The sequence below is a fragment of the Triticum dicoccoides genome, chromosome 2A (genome assembly GCF_002162155.2).
Source record: "Triticum dicoccoides isolate Atlit2015 ecotype Zavitan chromosome 2A, WEW_v2.0, whole genome shotgun sequence".
Taxonomy (NCBI): domain Eukaryota; kingdom Viridiplantae; phylum Streptophyta; class Magnoliopsida; order Poales; family Poaceae; genus Triticum; species Triticum dicoccoides.
The window spans coordinates 760329129-760347468 of NC_041382.1; the positions used below are offsets into that span (position 1 = coordinate 760329129).

Genomic DNA, 18340 nt, shown 5'->3' on the forward strand with positions numbered 1-18340 from the left:
GGATTGATGTTTGTTGGTGGTAGGGGGAGTATAAAATTTACCATTCTTCTTGGGAACCGCCTATAATGTGTGTAGCATGGAAGATATCGAGATTTCTTGGTTGTTATGTTGACAATGAAAGTATACAGCTCAAAATATCATTCATCTCTATTTCAAAACCGAGCTCTGGCACCTCTACAAATCCCTGCTTCCCTCTGCGAAGGGCCTATTTATTTACTTTTATGTTGAGTCATCATCTTGTTATTAAAAAGCACCAGTTGGAGAGCACCACTGTCATTTGCATGTATTTTTATTAGTTTACATTGAGTATGATTGTGGCTGGATCTTTTACCATGAATTACAATGTTTAGTCAGTCCTTGATCTTCAGAGGTGCTCTGCATTTATGTTTTGCGGTCTCAGAAAGGGCTAGCGAGATACCATCTTGTTATATCATATTATGATTGTTTTGAGAAAGTGTTGTCATCCGAGATTTATTATTATTGCTCGCTAGTTGATTATGCCATTGATATGAGTAACATGAGACCTAAGTTTTATTGTGAATATGGTTAGTTCATAATCTTTGCTGAAAACTTGAATGCTGGCTTTACATATTTACAACAACAAGATCAAACAGAGTTTGTAAAAGTTTTTCTTTATCACTTTCAGTTTGTCAACTGAACTGCTTGAGGACAAGCAAAGGTTTAAGCTTGGGGGAGTTGATACATCTCCATCGTATCTACTTTTCCAACCACTTCTGATCTTGTTTTGGACTCTAACTTGCATGATTTGAATGGAACTAACCCAGACTAATGATGTTTTTAGCAGAATTGTCATGGTGTTATTTTTGTGCAGAAATAGAAGTTCTCGGAATGACCTGAAACTTCACGGAGAATATTTTTTGAATATATAAAAAATACTGGCGAAAGAATCAAGGCCAGGGGGACCACACCCTGTCCACGAGGGTGGGGGCGCGCCCCTGCCTCGTGGCCCCCCTGGAGCTCCACCAACCTCAACTCCAACTCTATATATTCACGTTCAGGGAGAAAAAATCAGAGAGAAGGATTCGTCACGTTTTACGATACGGAGCTGCCGCCAAGCCCTAATCTCTCTCAGGAGGGCTGATCTGGAGTCTGTTCGGGGCTCCGGATTGGGGAATCCATCGCCATCGTCATCATCAACCTTCCTCCATCACCAATTTCATGATGCTCATCGCTGTGCGTGAGTAATTCCGTTGTAGGCTTGTTGGACGGTGATGGGTTGGATGAGATTTATCATGTAATCGAGTTAGTTTTGTTAGGGTTTGATCCCTAGTATCCATTATGTTCTGAGATTGATGTTGCTATGACTTTGCTATGCTTAATGCTTGTCACTAGGGCCCGAGTGTCACGATTTGGGATCTGAACCTATTATGTTTTCATGAATATATGTGAGTTCTTGATCCTATCTTGCAAGTCTATAGTCACCTACTATGTGTTCTGATCCGGTAACCCCGAAGTAACAATAATCTGGACCACTCCCGGTGATGACTATAGTTTGAGGAGTTCATGTATTCACTAAGTGTTGATGCTTTGTTCCGGTACTCTATTAAAAGGAGGCCTTAATATCCCTTAGTTTCCAATAGGACCCCGCTGCCACGGGAGGGTAGGACAAAAGATGTCATGCAAGTTCTTTTCCATATGCACGTATGACTATATTCGGAATACATGCCTACAATACATTGATGAACTGGAGCTAGTTCTGTGTAACCCTATGTTATAACTGGTGCATGAGGAATCGCATCCGACATAATTATCCATCAATGATCCAATGCCTATGAGCTTTTCACATATTGATCTTTGCTTAGTTACTTTTCCGTTGCCACTGTTACAATCACTACAAAACCAATATTGTTACTTTTGCCACCGTTACTGTTACTTCCATATCACTTTGCTACTAAATACTTTGCTGCAGATATTAAGTCTTTCAGGTGCGGTTGAATTGACAACTCAACTGTTAATACTTGAGAATATTCTTTGGCTCCCCTTGTGTCGAATCAATAAATTAGGGTTGAATACTCTACCCTCGAAAATTGTTGTGATCCCCTATACTTGTGGGTTATCATAAGGCCAAAACACAACGTCTCGCAGAAAAAGCTGTCAGTAGACATGGCTTATTTTGTTTAAATATTTTGCCCTTGTGGTTCAAGGTTGTGACGGTTATACAGAGCCGAGCATAGTTCTTTTCACCAACTGCTTTGGAGTATTCGGAGGAGGAACCTACATTGCAATGCCGAAGACAATCTGCGCGCCGGACACATCGTCATTGAAGCCTGCTTCAGGGGCTACTGAGGGAGTCCTGGATTAGGGGGTCCTCGAGCATCCGGGCTATGTGATACGGGCCGGACTGATGGGCCAAGAACATACAGGATCGAAGGTCTTCCCCTGTGTCCGGATGCATGGGACTCTCCTTTATGTGGATCGCAAGCTTGGCGTTCGGATGTGGAGATTCCTTTCTCTGTAAACCAACTCTATACAATCCTAGGCCCCTCTGGTGTCTATATAAACCGGAGGCAATCATAATCATACATGCTAGACATCTAGGGTTTAGCCATTCGATCTTGAGGTAGATCAACTCTTGTAACCCCTATACTCATCAAAGTCAATCAAGTAAGAAGTAGGGTATTACCTCCATCAAGAGGGCCCGGACCTGGGTAAACATTGTGTCCCCTGTCTCCTGTTACTTTCGATCCTCAGACGCACAGTTCAGGATCCCCTACCCGAGATCGGCCGGTTTTGACACCGACACTATGCACTTACAAGACATCAACAATGCCTGTGAGGTGTGGTGAAAGTTGCATTGCTCTCTATAAATAGCCAGAGACCAGTGTCAGAATCGTCGCCAACAGCTGACGGACATCGTCGAGGCGTGGGAGTCATCGCTGGTTCAATGATGCTAATTGGGAACCCACACATACACTGATAATCGATGATGCATGCACGCATCTCTGTTTCACATTCTCGTTGATCAACGAGGGGAGGTGGCCGAATAATTGTTGTACAGGCACCAATGACCAACCACTAACTTGTTGGTCAGTGATGAATACATATCACAGACTAGTTAAGCGAACCGAGGTGGAAGAAGACCACATCACTGACCGACCAAATTTAGATCAGTTAGTGCTGACTACCATGAGATGCTTATCACTACGTGTCCTGCATGGCCCGTCTATGATGACCATCATAGCTGATGTGTGGTCAAAGGCCGGTCAGTGATGAGGGGTTTGTAGTGTTCGAATTTGTAGTAGTGTGTCATCACCGGCCATTGCAACACCGTTTGGCCATCATCACATCGCTTTTTGAGGCCTTATAGCATTGCCGCTGGCCGCCGTTGTTGCGATCGTCCCCATTGCAGTTGTCGCCATTTCTGCATCGCCATTAGTCATCCCATCGCAACATTGGCGTTGGGCAATGAGGAGGGTTGTAGCAGCGATGATCGTTGTTGCGAGGTCGCCTTTGATTTATTGTGATGAGGCGGGTGGCAGCAGCGATAAGGTGGGTGGTAGCAGTGATGGGTGACGCTGCATGGTCGCATCCAACCTGCATTAGGGTGGTGTTGGTCCACTTCCACCTGCAATATCTCCCCATTGTTTGGAACATATCCCATGTTGTAGCTCCTCCCGATGACCCCCACATCGTCACCTTTGCAACATCTACACGCACCTTGAAGCATAGCCCTGCAGCATAGGGGCCACCCCAATAGCAGTAGTGGTCGCCTCGCACTGCTTGCCTCCATCCTGTTACTACTGCAACGGGATAGTTCCAACAATGGCACTGATGCGATGGGAAAGAGTTGCAGCAACGACACTATTGTGATGAGGGTGGGTTGAGAGAGAGAGGGGTAGGTCAACGCAAAATTGGGAGAGAAAAATATTCGATTGATGCTTCGCTGGGAAAGGAAAGAGGTGGCAAGTGGTGCGTGCCCCCCATGGGGACGCGTGTCAAAAGTGGGAGGCAGGAGAGCGCACAACATTATCAGTGGGATCTCCTAACTAATGAGCATCGGGTTGCAAGCAACCAATCACACACCCCGAGCGCTTGCCTAAGTAGTATGGCTCGACCAATTTGCGGGATTAGTTGTCCTGTCGATTTTTTTGACTAACTTTGTTGACCGGTTTTCTATTAAAATCACTATATTTTAAAAAACATAAATTTCAGAAAAATTCCATAATTTGTTTGAAAAATGTTCCGGAATTTTGTAAATGTTTGAAAAAATTCCATAAATTCAAAAAATGCTCACATATTTGAAAAATGCTAGCAAATTTAAAAAGTTCAAAAAAATCATGAATTCAAAATGTTTTTGGAAATAAAAATTACTCACAAATTGAATAAATGTTCATGAGTTTTAAAAATGTTTAAGATTCAAATGAAAGTTCACGAATTTCTGAAATGTGTCCAAATAAAAAAAATGGTTGTGATTTAAAAATAACAGCAACTGAAAGGAAGAAGAAAAAAGCGGGCAAACCAACAAAAAAGAAAAACAGAAGAAGAAAATGATTCAAGAAAGGTTCTAAAATCTTTCCTTTTTTGAGCAACTTCTAAAATCATTCCTAAACCGGTGCGAACAACAGTACGGAAAGCTCAAGTGGCCCGTCCATTGCCGTGAATATTTGCAAAGCAAAAAAACATTTCTCTTAGGAAGGGAAAAATGGGCCGAACGGCCCGAAAAGAGAGGATGGGGCGCGGGGTATACGTCTATGCACGCAATAAGATGTCTAAAAAAACTGCACGTAATAAGATTACTGGTTTTGTCTTAAAAAAAGAAGATTCCTGGTTAGCAGTGGTTTGAGATTAAACGTTTTCCACCTACAAAAAAAAAGAGGTTAAACGTTTTCCAACAATTCCCTTCGTCTAGAAATAATTGTCGAAGAAATGAATTTATCTGGACATATCTTAGTTTTAGATATATCCATTTTTATTCATTCATATGACAAGTAATTCCGGACAGAGCGAGTACATGCTCGTACACAGATAAGAAAAGCTGGTGGAAAAAAGGTGTTGTACATCGCTCATCTTCGGAAATGCTATAGGCGAGAAATAGAGTTATAGAGCCCGCCATGTCAGGGTTCCTTCCTTCCCTCCATTCACCCTGGCCTTCTTTTAGCTACTGTACGTATCCACCTTAGATTTGCTCCCTATTTCTTCAGTTCAGAGCTAATGGTTGGGATGATCTGCAAGCGGACCACAACACTAATCTTTTAAGAATTCAATGTTAAGTGACCCATTCAGATCAGTTTGTATTCGAATCTAGCTTTTGTCGGTGAATAAACAAACGGAAAAATTAACGCCTACACGTGTGGGCGTTTGCACATTGCCCACACGAATTCACCACCACTCATTTTGCCACGTATAAATATATGACATCAGCAGTAATCTTTTTGATTTTCGGCTTAAAAATGTTTTATCTCCTAATTAAAAAATCGAATTAAAAATCCGTTTTCACCATTAAATCGGTCTCGACGAGATCTTCAAAACTAGACCCCATGTTGATATGTTTCGATGAATTTTTTTTGCCCAAGTTGTCATGATGTTTACACTGTTGTTGTCATAGTGCTTAAACTAAAGTTGCCATGTGGCAATTTTAGTTTGTAGACCATGGCAATTTTAGTTTTTCGATGATGCCAATTCCAATACGTTGACCATCAAAATATTTTTTTGTATGTACCATGGCAATTTTAAATGCATGTATCATGGCAATTTTAATTTATGATGCATGACAAGTCTAGTTTCTTAATTCCCCATTTTGTAATATGTCAAAATTTACATTAAATGTAAAAGAAAATAGCTGAAATATATCATGTCAACTTCAGTATAAACATCATGGCAATTCATATGCAATAGACATGGCAACTTTTAACCAAAAAATATTTCGTCGAAATATATTGATATGAGATCTAGTTTCGAAAATCTCGTCGTGAGGGATTTAATGGTAAAAATGGATCTTCAATCGAATTTTTTATTTAAGAGATAAAACATTTTAGAAACAGAAAATCCAAAAAGATTTTCACATGCATGCATGCAGTGACATGGCGTACTCTGTGTGCTATAGGGCGTGTGGGCTAGTTTGGCTCACATCACACGTGTGGGCGTTAGCGTTGTCCTAAACAAATTGTTTGAGGAAGAAAGGAATTTGCTTTCTGAACATAAAAAGAAAGGATTTTGACATCAGTAGCAGATGATAATAACATAAGGTACAAATATAATGAGATGGATTACAGCGCGACCTGCCTATCGCATGGCTATTCATAATCAAACGGTGGTATCCTGGAGTACAAAAGGATAAAAAGAACAACAATTAGCATCAAACTATGGGTCCTTGATTTAATTTGATGCGTGCGTACGACCTCACACGGTGTCGCGTAGTATTGCCATCCCAAAATTAACATGTATATAACTACAACATGGAAATAACTTGACTACTATATAGTTCATAGTATATATTGGTTTACATGATCGGACAGACTATTTGTTAACTTACATCAACAAACCACCATTGGAAGAAGATAGCCCCACGTTGAAAAAAGAGGGGTTCATAGGTGGACACGATGCCAAAGGATCCACACATCCATTCATCAAGATATGCTCCTCATCTTCAACAAGGAGGGACCAAGCAATGGTAAACTCCACCTTGAAGCCGCCAAGCTCACATACATGTTGACTTGCGTTGTATGTTTTGGGTACCACAAATACAAGTCCTTGTGCAGCGATGTCTCCGGTCGGTGTGTATGCTTGAATAAGAACTTTTAGCTTTCTGCCGAATTCTACGGATAGAACTTGCCTTGACAGATTTAGATAACCACCTTTAACTGCACACTTTCTTCTAGCTTTTGAATCAAGCAATACAATTTTCCTTGACTTGGACACATTGACTTCTTCAATCTCACGCTCAGAAAATGTGTAGCAAAACAACTCGGACTCCATATTGAAAAGGCGTTAACTTCTCATCAACAACATGAACACCAAAGATAGTGGCTTGAACCGAACGTTTAAGTTGCTGAGAACATAACTCTGGTGTGCAAAAGGTTTTTTCAATAATACTAGTTCGGAAACCATCACGAGAATGACCGACATCACCATCGTATAAAAAGGCATCCCTCACCAATGCTCTGTCTTCAGACGCCGTTTTGCCCTTTATTATTAACTGGATTTCAATGTCAACGGGCTCCTCAGACACAATTGCACGAATTGGGCCGGTCAAATGCAAAAAAGGATCCTGCAAGCATATGATCGTCATAATTTGCCATTGATTAATCAACAAAGCTCGTCCCGCAAGAAATGAATGCAAGAAGAATAGTTTAAATACCACTTCATTGAGGATTTGGCAGTCATCCCTTGGACAAAGGAAGATGGGGTTGCGACGCCCATCCACAGCATCTCGGGCGGCAACCACACCATATACTTGCAGTGGCCATTTAAAGTATTTCAAGTCAGTAACTTTGATAGAACAGATCTGCATAGTCCTTGGGAGGACAGCGTCTACTGGCTTGAATCCCGGTGTACAGTGTGTAAAGAGCATGGGACTCAACAAAGCTGCATGCAGCAACACCCAGTTAAGTATATGGAAGTAAGAAAATGAAGATCCAATGCGACTACTCTCAATCATTGTGCAAACAAAAAAAACGAGTGTTATTTGGAAGGATTGCTGAAAGATACAACATACATAGTGCATATAATAATTGTTACTGGTGAGCAAGAAACTTATAATAGTCACACAAACTCAAACATTAGTAACTAACAGGGCTTTGATATCTAACTATTTTTCCCTTTTAAACAATGAATGGCATAGCAATTTTGACGTTGAGCACTGGACAGATTAATTATGGAGGAAGAAGAAAAGCATGCATGTTTACTCACTGAGGTCTTCGAAGCTGTTGGCACCTTGGCGACACTCCCAGGCCCTACGGAAGCGAGCAAAAGCCTCCTCCTCGTACTCCGCGGCTGCGGCTGCGGCCTCGCTGATCACCGCTTCACCCTCCAAGCCCCTGTCCGTTGCCATAGTGACTAATCTGCCTCCGGCGACCATCACTTGTCCGTTGATTTCCCTCTCCTCCAAGGTCCTCTCCTGCTCCTGTTTCTTCTCCGAGGTCCTCACCTCCTGGCCCTGTTGGAGGAATCTCTTCTGTTCCTCTTTCTCTTTGCGTGTTCTCTCTATCATTTGTTCCCTCGACACCCTCACCTGAATTTCTGAGACGAAATTGTTGATGCTGTCTGTGATCCACTGCAATCTATTTAGCCTTGTGACCGAGGACAGCAATTGATTTCCCGGCTCTTCATCTGGAACCATCTTCAGAAGTTCTAGTACCAGGTCGCCGATCTGGTCGCACAAGAAGGATACCTGAACAGTCATGCGTAATTCCTAGTCGTCTTCCTCTTCCTCCAATTCCTCTTCATCCTCCTCCTCTTCTTCTTCTTCTTCTACCTCCTCATCTTCCTCCTCCTCCTCCTCCTCCTCCAGCTCCAGCTCCTCTTCCTCTTCCTCTTCTTCTTCCTCTTCCATCGGCGATTGGTGTAACATATGAAAAAATTCTTGGAAGATGTTGCGCGCCGAATCGGCGATCATCTCCTCCATCGACCTCATCTTGTCTTGGGAGAGTAGAGTGGCAAGGAACCTCTCCTTGCCATCCGGCCCAAGCTCCTTCTCGGCCAACTCGTCCATCTTCCTCTGTATCTCCTGCCTCGCAATCAGATAGGCCGTTAAGCCGCTGCTTGCTCTTTTCCGCATCACTGCGAAAGCCGGCGAACTTGGTAGTCGGGGCCCCATCTCCGTATCAACTTCCCCGGCCTCTTCTCTCAGTCTAAGTCGCCGCCGCCGCCGCCGCTCTGTTCTTTAGGGGAAGGAAGGGGAAAATAAAGCAGGTAGGGTTTCTAAGATCGGGGCGGACGGTGCGGTTGCACACGACACGCGCTCACGGGGAATAACCTCGATTTCCACTGAAAATGAAACGCCTGTCTAAAGAAACCTAGAAGTAAAAGGGAATCGCCGCGATTGATCGCCAAAGCCATAGGAGGTATCGATCTGTCTTATATATTGGGGTGCTGTACCAGAGCAACTCAGACTACAAATCGGTGTGCTACTACTCAATCCAGCTAGAACTCGGACGTAATTAAAAAGAGCTCTTTTACGATGATTGGCGAGTTACGACTCGTAATTTCGTGTAACTCCGCATCTGTTTTTTTCTAACTGTCGGATCTAAGAAATGATTTAAAGAGTTTTTTGTGTGAAAAGGATAGAGTTGTAAATTAGCAGGTCAATCTAGTCGCTAGTCAATCCCTGGTACAGCCTTCGTTGTTGTTAGGCTCCTCAATCCCCTCGCACAGGCGCCGCCGCCAACCCTGCCCTCGATCGTGGCGCCGCCGGCGTCCCTCCTGTCGCTCGTGCCGCCGCCGTCGCCGACCCTCGCACAGCCGCAGCCGCCTGCTCTCCTCTGCTGCCCCAGCGCCCCGAGCATCGCCCCGTCGAATAGGCGCTCCCCACGGCAGCGCCTCCTCCCTAGATCAGCCACTGACGACCATCAACGCCCGCGAACCAATCCATAGGAAGGTAACCCCGGGGCTTAATCTTCCGCCGCCGCCGCCGCCGCCGCCGAGGACGGCCCTGTTTTTTCATGTACATCCTCTGACCCCATTATCTATAACCGTCGATTCTCGCCCAGGACGAGTATCCCTCCCAGCCCCCTGCGCCGCCGTCTGCCTCTGACGATTCCACACACGTGTAGGCGACAATGGAACAAATTCAGACATTCAAAGATATTCATCCGTCAGAATATTCAGGTTCTGTACTTATGTATTTCATGCCATTCTTTCTTTGTTCTCTCTTTTGCATTGCATGTGCACAGTAAACCACATAGTCATCCATCACTGAATGTCTGAATTTGTTCCATTCAGACATTCAAAGTCACATTCCGCACGCGTGTAGGTGTAGGTGATAGTGGAACCGGCCTGATCGCTTTGCAGTTTCTGAATTTGTTTGCTATGTTCTGAAATCACTTATATAAAAATCAACAAGTTTCTGAATTAATGATCTAAAAATCATCTAGTTTCTGAAAATCAACAAGTCAATAATGCTGATCGATGGTCCAAACACCTCCAAGTGTCCAAGTAGATATCACACCCATTGCGGTTTGATAAGATTAGATTCAGTTTACGGTAGTTATAAAGCAGATGTCACACCCATTGCAGATGTATTTGTCACGTCTAGTAGATTGAGTGGTTTTGTTATTTGTGATAAGATTTCTTCTGTGATTTACTATTACCGTGAACCGATGTATTCGTAGCCAGTGAGTTGTAATTGCAGATGTCATGCCTAGGTGTTGTGTTCTCACATTTCTGGAGGTTGCATTGCATATATTTGGAGTATTAATTTCAGCAGTTAAAATATGCACATATTTGGAGTGAGATTGCCATATGTAGTTCAGAACTGACCTAGCATGCTTAATTTACACAGGATCTAAATCATGAGATTAAGAAGCTGCTGTTTTGGAGTTGTGTGCCGCAATATGAGTAGTACATTTGTGAACCTGCTATGTAATGTTCAGATTCCAGCAAGGAAATTTGTGTGCCGCTATCCTGAACCTCCTCCGCTTTCCCTGAAACAGGTTTGCCATGTGAAGAAAAAGGATATGTGGGAGCTTTTGGATGGACAAAGGCTCCAGCAATGAAGAGAAGAGAGCTGCATTCCCTACTTGCAATTCTAGTAACTATCTTTGTTATAACTTGTAGAGTGTACCCGCAAAAAAAACTTGTAGAGTGTGATGGATTAATTGGGATGCTATGTAATCAGAGTACGTACCCTATCATATGTATCATGACTAATTGCGACGAAGGTCTGCATTCTGTGAAGAAGACTCCCATTTATATGTTTATTAGTGATACTTTGTTGCGCTTGCTCTACTACTTCTGTACATTATTTGTGGAATTGGTCTTATGTAGCACTATTTCAACTGGAGTTGGTCGAGTCCTGCTCATTTTTCAAATGTTGTGTCTTATCCTAAGCTTGTTGATAGGTGATCATTTCAGTACTGGCTTGTCATGTACTGACCCTGAACTCTGAAACTGATTCAACCAATGTGCTATCTTGATTGGTTATACCCAGGTACATGTACAGATATATGATGGAAAAAATGCATTTTGACAAATTGCACCAAATTTTTAAGCAAATACTCTTTGCCTGTCTCGTGAAATGTGCCTGTGCAAATTTGCATCAATCCAAAATGTAGTGACATTCTTAGTACAACTGGTCATTTAATTGACGTTATGAACATAAAACTGGTTTGGACTAGTGCAGCATATGCAATAAAAAAATAGTAAAAACCATAATTAAGTGCGCGGGCATTAAAGGAACCTTTCATCTAAAAAATGAGCAACAACTCAAAGTTGAAAGCCTATTATTGTAAACATAGTCTCACAATTGTCTCTTCAATGAAGTGATTGTTGGTTCGAAAATAATGTAAACACTACTTGGGACAATAATTCAGCTCTAAAGCTTGAAATTGTAGAAAAACCAAAAGCCTACTGAAGAGGCTCGTCACTGCTGCCGAATTGTTATCTGCAAGTTTCTTCCTTTTGGGCGATGACCCATATTCTCCCAAGTCCCTCTCACCGATATCCATGTACCCACATGCATATATGTCTTCTTTGGACATGCATATATGTCTTCTTCGGACATGTCCTGCCCAGAAGCATATGAAAGGTATTTAGATCATCATGCAAATGATGTGTCGCATGGTAATGCACTTGTAGCAACACGTGCAAAGAGGGTAACAAATTCACATAAAGCAGCCATTCTTCCAAATTGAGCCAATTCTGGTTTTCGAAGAAATACTATACATAATTACTGTCCATTCTATATGGCGCCATACACTGCCTAAATAGACAGATTCCTAGCTAATTTGAAGGGAAAATGGCCATAGTCCAGTGGCATAATCAGAAGAATGTAACTCTTTTTCACAGCACAAAGGTTCTGAACCCATCAACTTGCAAGTTATATTCCAATGAAATTTACCATGTCCTGTATTACCTACTGACTCTAATCACTACCTACTGACTCCAATCACTGTAATCAAAAGCAGGGGGAAATAACTATTGCTCCCAGATATGCAATCCAAGATTTTCCTTTCATTATCAGTCCTGCGGATGATTTCTGCCTCCTCCACATATCCTGTTGTTTCCTGGATGTCAGGAACTTGCCGCTCCTTGCAGTGAATTTCTGGCTGAACACCATAACTATCACAGTCCATCTTTTGTAGGCGCTTTTGCATCGATCTCATCTTACGTGGCATCTTAATCTTCTTCATCGTGGCTGCCCACTGCAAGAGGTACAATGCGGTGTATCAGTACCATGGAAGGCTTGAAAGGGGCGGAGATGGCATTACAAACTAGTTTCAATCAGGTGGTTGAGAAAAACAATGCAGAAACTGATATTACACTTGGGATACCAGACTAGTTCTACTTCACTTTCCCCTCAATAAAATCATGGTATTTGTGGACATAGCTTACTATTGGTCAAACAAAAGAAGGCAGGGACATTTTCGAATCTAAAGGTGGTCTTGCATCAACAAGCAGAAGTAGCTTTTACTTAACATCGACTCAAAGATCAACTCCAACAGTGAGGTTCAGATCTACTTCACTACATAAAAAAGTTTTAGATGTAGTTCATTATCTAAAAATATTCATCTATTATTAAACAACATCATTCAGATCAAGATTGATAGTGACCAAATCGACAGAATCTTGCATAGCAGGTTGAAGTCGGTTTCATCTTCAAAATCTTCAAGCATGTCGGAGATGTCGTTCGCGGCATCCTTAAGCCGATTCAGCCACAGAAGCATGGACTTATGCTTGATAGACTCCCTCTCAACGTTGCCGAGCACAACCTCCACCGACTCTGGCATCATCTTCATGTTCTCCAGATCGTTCCTCAGTTTCCTGTGCAGCTTGATCTTGCCTGAAATGGTAGAATTGATCTCGCCACCTTGATGACTGCCGAGGCGAGCATGCCCCCGAGTGCCACCTCGACTGTCGACATGGCTCGTGCCTGTCGAGTTGGGCTGTCTGCGAATAGTGGATTCGTCATTGAAGCTCCGGCCCTTATCAATGTAACAAAGCATTGGAAGCAAAAAAACGAATCAGCAACTGCAGAATCAATCATGACCTGTTTTACAGAATACAGATATCACACACTTGCAAATAATCAAGTCAATTAATAATATTTATAAAAGCTTAGACAAAAGGGAGTTGCCCACCTGCTCCATCAAGCATAATACTTCCATGAATATATTTGAAAGGTGTTCTCTTCTCTATTACAATATGTCATTTGATGCATTGTTAAGTGTTCGAAAGCAACTTGAAGAATTTGAATTTCCTTGCAAAGCTATAAATGATGGTCTTTGGCTTCAGGTTAGTCTATCCCTGTAAAATGGGCTTTTTCCCCTATAAATGCTTTTTTCCCTGTAAGACCATCTCTGAAACTTTGTTGATTTGTTAATGCAGATGCTCCTGTGCCACAGAGTGCAAGCAATAGTTCCTGATACTTGCAGAAACTGTTGCCTTACAAGTAATTCTTGTGACTACAGGCAGGAGCATGATAGGACAAGTGCTTCAGGAACTGAAGGTAGTATCTGCCTTGCAGATGCCCAAGGATGGGAATGGTATGTTTAGTCCTGTGCGTGTTAACGTAAGAGGAGCAGATGATGGACTTGCTGGCATTGGGAGAGGAAACTCAAATGTGCCTGGTGCTGCTTGGGCTCCTACGCGTCATAACAAAGCAACATTCAGAATTTAGTTACATGGCCACTGTGGAAAGCTTATGTGCTTCGTCAGATATTTTTACAGTTTCCAACTAGTAACCAGAACTGAAGAGCAATGGAAGCCTTGCCTTTGCAAGGAAGAAGGTAGAGTAAGAGATATGGACCTGTAGACGGTGCTGCGCCGGGCTCTCCACAAATCCGGACTGGATTATACAGACGTTGGGGACGACCTCCTCCGGGCGCGGCTGCTCCCTCTCCTTGGCGGCATGGGCGGACTACATGCCGACGTCAGCGAGGGGACGTGGTTGCGCGGGCCCGTGGAGATATCTCCCCCGCGCCTGGAGCTCGTCCGGCGACGCCGCTGAATATGCCACCACCACGACCATCCAGATCCTCCTGCGCTGGACGCCGACCTGGTCGAGGACTCATCTATGAGGAGAGGAGCGAGGAGGAGAAGGCGCAGGAGAAGCGGCTGAGCCGGCGGCGCAGCGACCCGGGAGAGGAGGAGGCGAGCGGAGAGGGGATCGACAGATTGGGGACGAAGCGTGCAGGGCTAGATTTTCTTTTCCTTTTCTCCCAGCGCTGCACACTAAATTGGATGGATTTACCCTTTTAGAAAATGATTAGCCCCACCATAATCTTGTAATGGTCCCATAATTATTTATAATTTCATGTAATTTTAGTCTAGTAATTTCCGGTAACTCCTATTTCTCCACCGTTTGATCATAGTGAACGGACGGTCCCTAAAATCGCCAATCACTGTAACAGTTGTAAATTAAAAAAGGCCCTCCATATCTGCCATGGAGCTGTACGTCATCCCGAACTGCAACTGCTCACGCTTGATCCGAACTCGCCACTCCTTTCCTTCACCAATCGCCTCCCCTTCCGACTTCCGTCCCCGTCCTCGCTTCTTTTCTACCGCAGCCACGGTTTGAACAGTACGTATCAGAGTCTAGCATCCTAGTTTATACTTCCTACGTCCCATAATATATATAAACATTTTACCCTGCAAAAAAATATAAAAACATTTTTCAAGCTTGAAAAAGTCAACTTCAAAGACCCTAATTAAAAGGTTTTTAGGACGTTCCAAAAAATTGTTCATCCAACGCTCCAACCCCATCTTTTTTAGGATTACTAGCACGTATGATGTTTTCTGCAAATGTTTCTATTAGCCGGGAATCAAATCCTTCCTTTTCTAATCTAGCAGCCCCAACACACGGAAGTCTATAAATCCTTCTTTTTAATTATCCTATCTTTTTATCTCAAGTCCTTCCTTTAATTAGACTCGTCTATTTGAATATTCTATTCATTAAGACCACAATCGTTCTTTTAATTATTTCATCGGTTTACACATAATCCTTTCTTTAATTAGTCACATCCGTTTAAATATTTTATTTAAGCCCACAATCCTTACTTTAATTAGCTCATTCACTTAATTAGCTCACACTAAACACGAGGACTGCCACTCGTATATTTAGAGCGGGTTGGGATTAGTAAATGTGGATGGCGCATAGGTTGTATGTTGTTATATCGAAGATACAAAAAGGAGCTCTTGTGTTCAATTCCCACAATGTTGATTTATTTTGACCCAATTATTTTTTGCGGTCTCTATAAACGCCCATAAAATATCCATCAACATACAAGTACCTGACCCAGGTCGCTTAGTATGAAATTTAGCGTGCACTCAAACCAAACGAAAGGACTAAACCAAACGAAGAATACATATTCCTTTTAATAGTAGGTATAGATATAGATAGATATAGATACATAGCAACCCCAAAAATCCCTAAAAAAAAGTAGCCACCCCAAAAATATCCATCCCACCACTCCTGAGTGTGGGAATTATTTGATGGAACTTGTGAGTGTGTTTTTTTTTGTGTGTGAAAAGATCAGATCTATAATAAAGATTCACTGAAAGTACAAAAACACCTTGTGAGTGAGTTTTTTTTGTGTGTGTGAAAAGATCAGATCTATAATAAAGATTCACTGGAAGTACAAAAACACCTCATGAGTGAGGTTGGCAGTGGAAAGTTTTTTTAGCTGGAAATCATTTCTTCCATTAACCAAACAACTCAGCGATATCGCTAGCTACAAAAAACCTGTAATAAATTATATTAGTAATTGATCCGACTGTTAGATCTTCAGAATTGAGTAAGTGCTACTTGTAATGAATTTTATTAGTAATTTGGAAGGCTGAAGATAAACCGGTCTCCTGTAAGTTTTAATATATGTGGCTAGGATTCCTGGTACATGGCCTGTGGAATTATAGTGTGATAATAATTAGCAATGGATTGTCAGATGTAAATCCCGTAGTCTAAACTGGTATAGATGCATCGTTTAATTTTTGAGAGAGAAGTTAACCATAATTATGGACACATGTAATGAATAGTGCATTTTATTTTGTATATGTTGAACCGGAAGAATATCATACGGAAACCAATATTCAATGAAAACTTCATGGAAACCATATTGTAAAGTTTTAAGAAAATCTGAAAAAAATATTGGATGTTAAGAGGGTAATGTTGTATTGCCACGCAAAGTTTCAAGTTGAAACACATTACGAGATGTGAGCTATGAAAAAGATAAATTCAGCCCTGAATACTGAATAGTGACATTACTGTTTGGCACTATCCAATGCTGATTTTTTTTCTTTTTCATATCTCACACCTCGTAATGTATTGCAACTTCAAATTTTGCGTGCCAATAATACATCATCCTCTTAACATCCCTTACTTTTTTCAAAAAATTTCGAAACTTCAATACATCTTTGTCTCATGGTTTTCACCGGTTTCCACTGAATGTTGGTTTCCATATGATATTCTCTCATGTTGAACCTGATGCAGTTTTCGGTTAATACTTCAGAATTGAGGAAATGCTACCAGTAATGAAATTTTATAGTAATTTGATGGCTGAAGATAAATGGTCTCCTGTAATCTCTACTTCTAATGAAGGAGTTGGTAGCCTGGTACAGTTTATTTTCGTCCGGTTTTTCTTCGTCTCACCTCCCACCAACTCATATTTCTCCTTCCCATTGAAAAAACAAATCCTATTAAAGAGGAGATCTTGTTTTGTGCTTACCTCAGCAGGTTCTGATTCATTCTAATCACGTAAATAATACCCCCTCTATTTTTTATATAAGATGTATTTGTTTTTTTTGATAAAATTCCATAATGTAAGCTGCATTTGTTCTAATTACTCATAATTCTAATCTTGACCCTCTATAAAAAGGAAAGTACCTCTTTATGATTGCATGCATCTCTCCTTGTAGAGAAAAAGGGAAACTATCTCTCTCCCGATTGCGTGTATCTTTTCTTTTCCTAGCCTAAATTATTTACTTCCCACTAATCCATGAATTAGACAAGGGTAATTTTGGCCTAAATCGTCTATAATTGTGCGTCTTGGTCACCATGCTGAAAATAATACACCTTAAATAATGGAATGGATGGAGTTGATAATTGAGAATTCATAACTCACACCACATATGTGAGATCACCTTTCTAAAATATAGACGTACTACTCCTAATGGAGGAGCTGGTAGCCTGTTATGGTTTGTTTTTCGTCAGGTTTTTCTTCTTCTCACCTCCCACCACCCCCACCAACTAGTTTTTCTTCTTCTCACTAGTCAATGTGCATGTGCAATGCACGTTAATTTGGAAGTATATTAAGTGCGTGTGAATATCAAGTAGGATATTATTATTATTATTATTGATGTAATAAGTAGGATATTCACTACTAGGGAAAACCTTATACACAGAATCTTAGCAGCAGCGCGGTATAAAAACAGACGCTACTGCTAATTAGCAGCAACGAGCTTTAGAAAAGAGCGCTGCTAATGACTGAGTAGCAGTAGCGCTCTAGGTGGAAAGAGCGCTACTACTATAATTGCCACGGTGTTGCCTCCAGGCTAGATATAGTAGTAGCGCCCTTCCCGTGGACGCGCTACTGCTAAAGAACTTAGTAGCAGCGGTTTTGCTCAAAACTCGCTGCTGGTAAGTATGACTGCAACTAATTAAGTTTAGTCCCATACTGCTAAGCGAACAAGGTGTTTACCACCTTAAATATGTTGCTTCTCAACCTATCTCGAGCACTTGGTCTTCATTGAACTATATGTGTATGATTTGTGGTTGCAATATGAATCCTCGCCTGTACCTATACATGTACAGTGAGGATTCATGTTGACTATTTAGATTATACACAAAAAGATCAATGATGACCAATGTATATTTTTGATATTTTTACTAAACAAAAGAAATAACTGCTTCCATTAGTAGTAGTAGTTTTTCCCAAAACGCGATGTAGATAAGTTAGCTATAGCACGTTTTCTGTACGTGCGCTACTGCTAGTTCGAGTTAACCACTCCCCGCATCAAAATTTCGCTAAGTCCTCCTTTTCCCCCACCGGCTTGTTCCCCTACTCCCTGTCGCCGCCGCCCGAGCCCGAGCGCGCCTGCGCCCTCACCGCCGCGGCCGCCACCCGCCCTCAACCTCACCGCCGCCGCTCTCGACCACACTGTCGCCGCCCTCGACCTCACCGCCGCCGCCCTCGACCGAGCCCGCCGAGCCCACCGCCCAGGACCGCCG

The 18340-nt window shown here is 42.2% G+C and overlaps 2 protein-coding genes and 1 long non-coding RNA gene across 7 annotated transcripts; 1 reads left to right on the top strand and 2 right to left on the bottom strand.

Annotated features, from left to right (window-relative positions):
- Nucleotides 1–6268: 6268 nt before the first annotated feature.
- Nucleotides 6269–8441, bottom strand: LOC119352352. The gene is made up of 3 exons (XM_037619020.1): nt 7870–8441; nt 7319–7545; nt 6269–7228 (listed from the first exon to the last, which is right to left on the bottom strand). The coding sequence occupies exons 1-3, from the start codon at nt 8360–8362 to the stop codon at nt 6902–6904; spliced, it is 1047 nt and encodes a 348-aa protein (XP_037474917.1). The 5' UTR covers nt 8363–8441; the 3' UTR covers nt 6269–6901.
- Nucleotides 8442–9277: 836 nt separating this feature from the next.
- LOC119352353 lies at nt 9278–10884 on the top strand. The gene is made up of 3 exons (XR_005170154.1): nt 9278–9556; nt 9669–9786; nt 10611–10884. It is a non-coding gene; the product is annotated as an uncharacterized LOC119352353 (long non-coding RNA).
- A 491-nt stretch (nt 10885–11375) lies between these two features.
- Nucleotides 11376–14305, bottom strand: LOC119357046. 5 transcript variants are annotated; one of them, XM_037624030.1, is made up of 4 exons: nt 13925–14305; nt 13257–13760; nt 12749–13100; nt 11953–12320 (listed from the first exon to the last, which is right to left on the bottom strand). In XM_037624030.1, exons 2-4 carry the CDS (start codon nt 13281–13283, stop codon nt 12295–12297), a joined length of 405 nt encoding a protein of 134 aa, XP_037479927.1. In that variant the 5' UTR covers nt 13284–13760; nt 13925–14305; the 3' UTR covers nt 11953–12294. The 5 variants fall into 5 exon arrangements, 2 of the variants coding, with proteins under 2 accessions (XP_037479927.1, XP_037479926.1); XM_037624029.1 differs by having other exon boundaries at nt 12730–13100; XR_005172114.1 differs by lacking the exon at nt 13257–13760 and adding an exon at nt 11376–11683 and having other exon boundaries at nt 12032–13100.
- Nucleotides 14306–18340: the final 4035 nt, after the last annotated feature.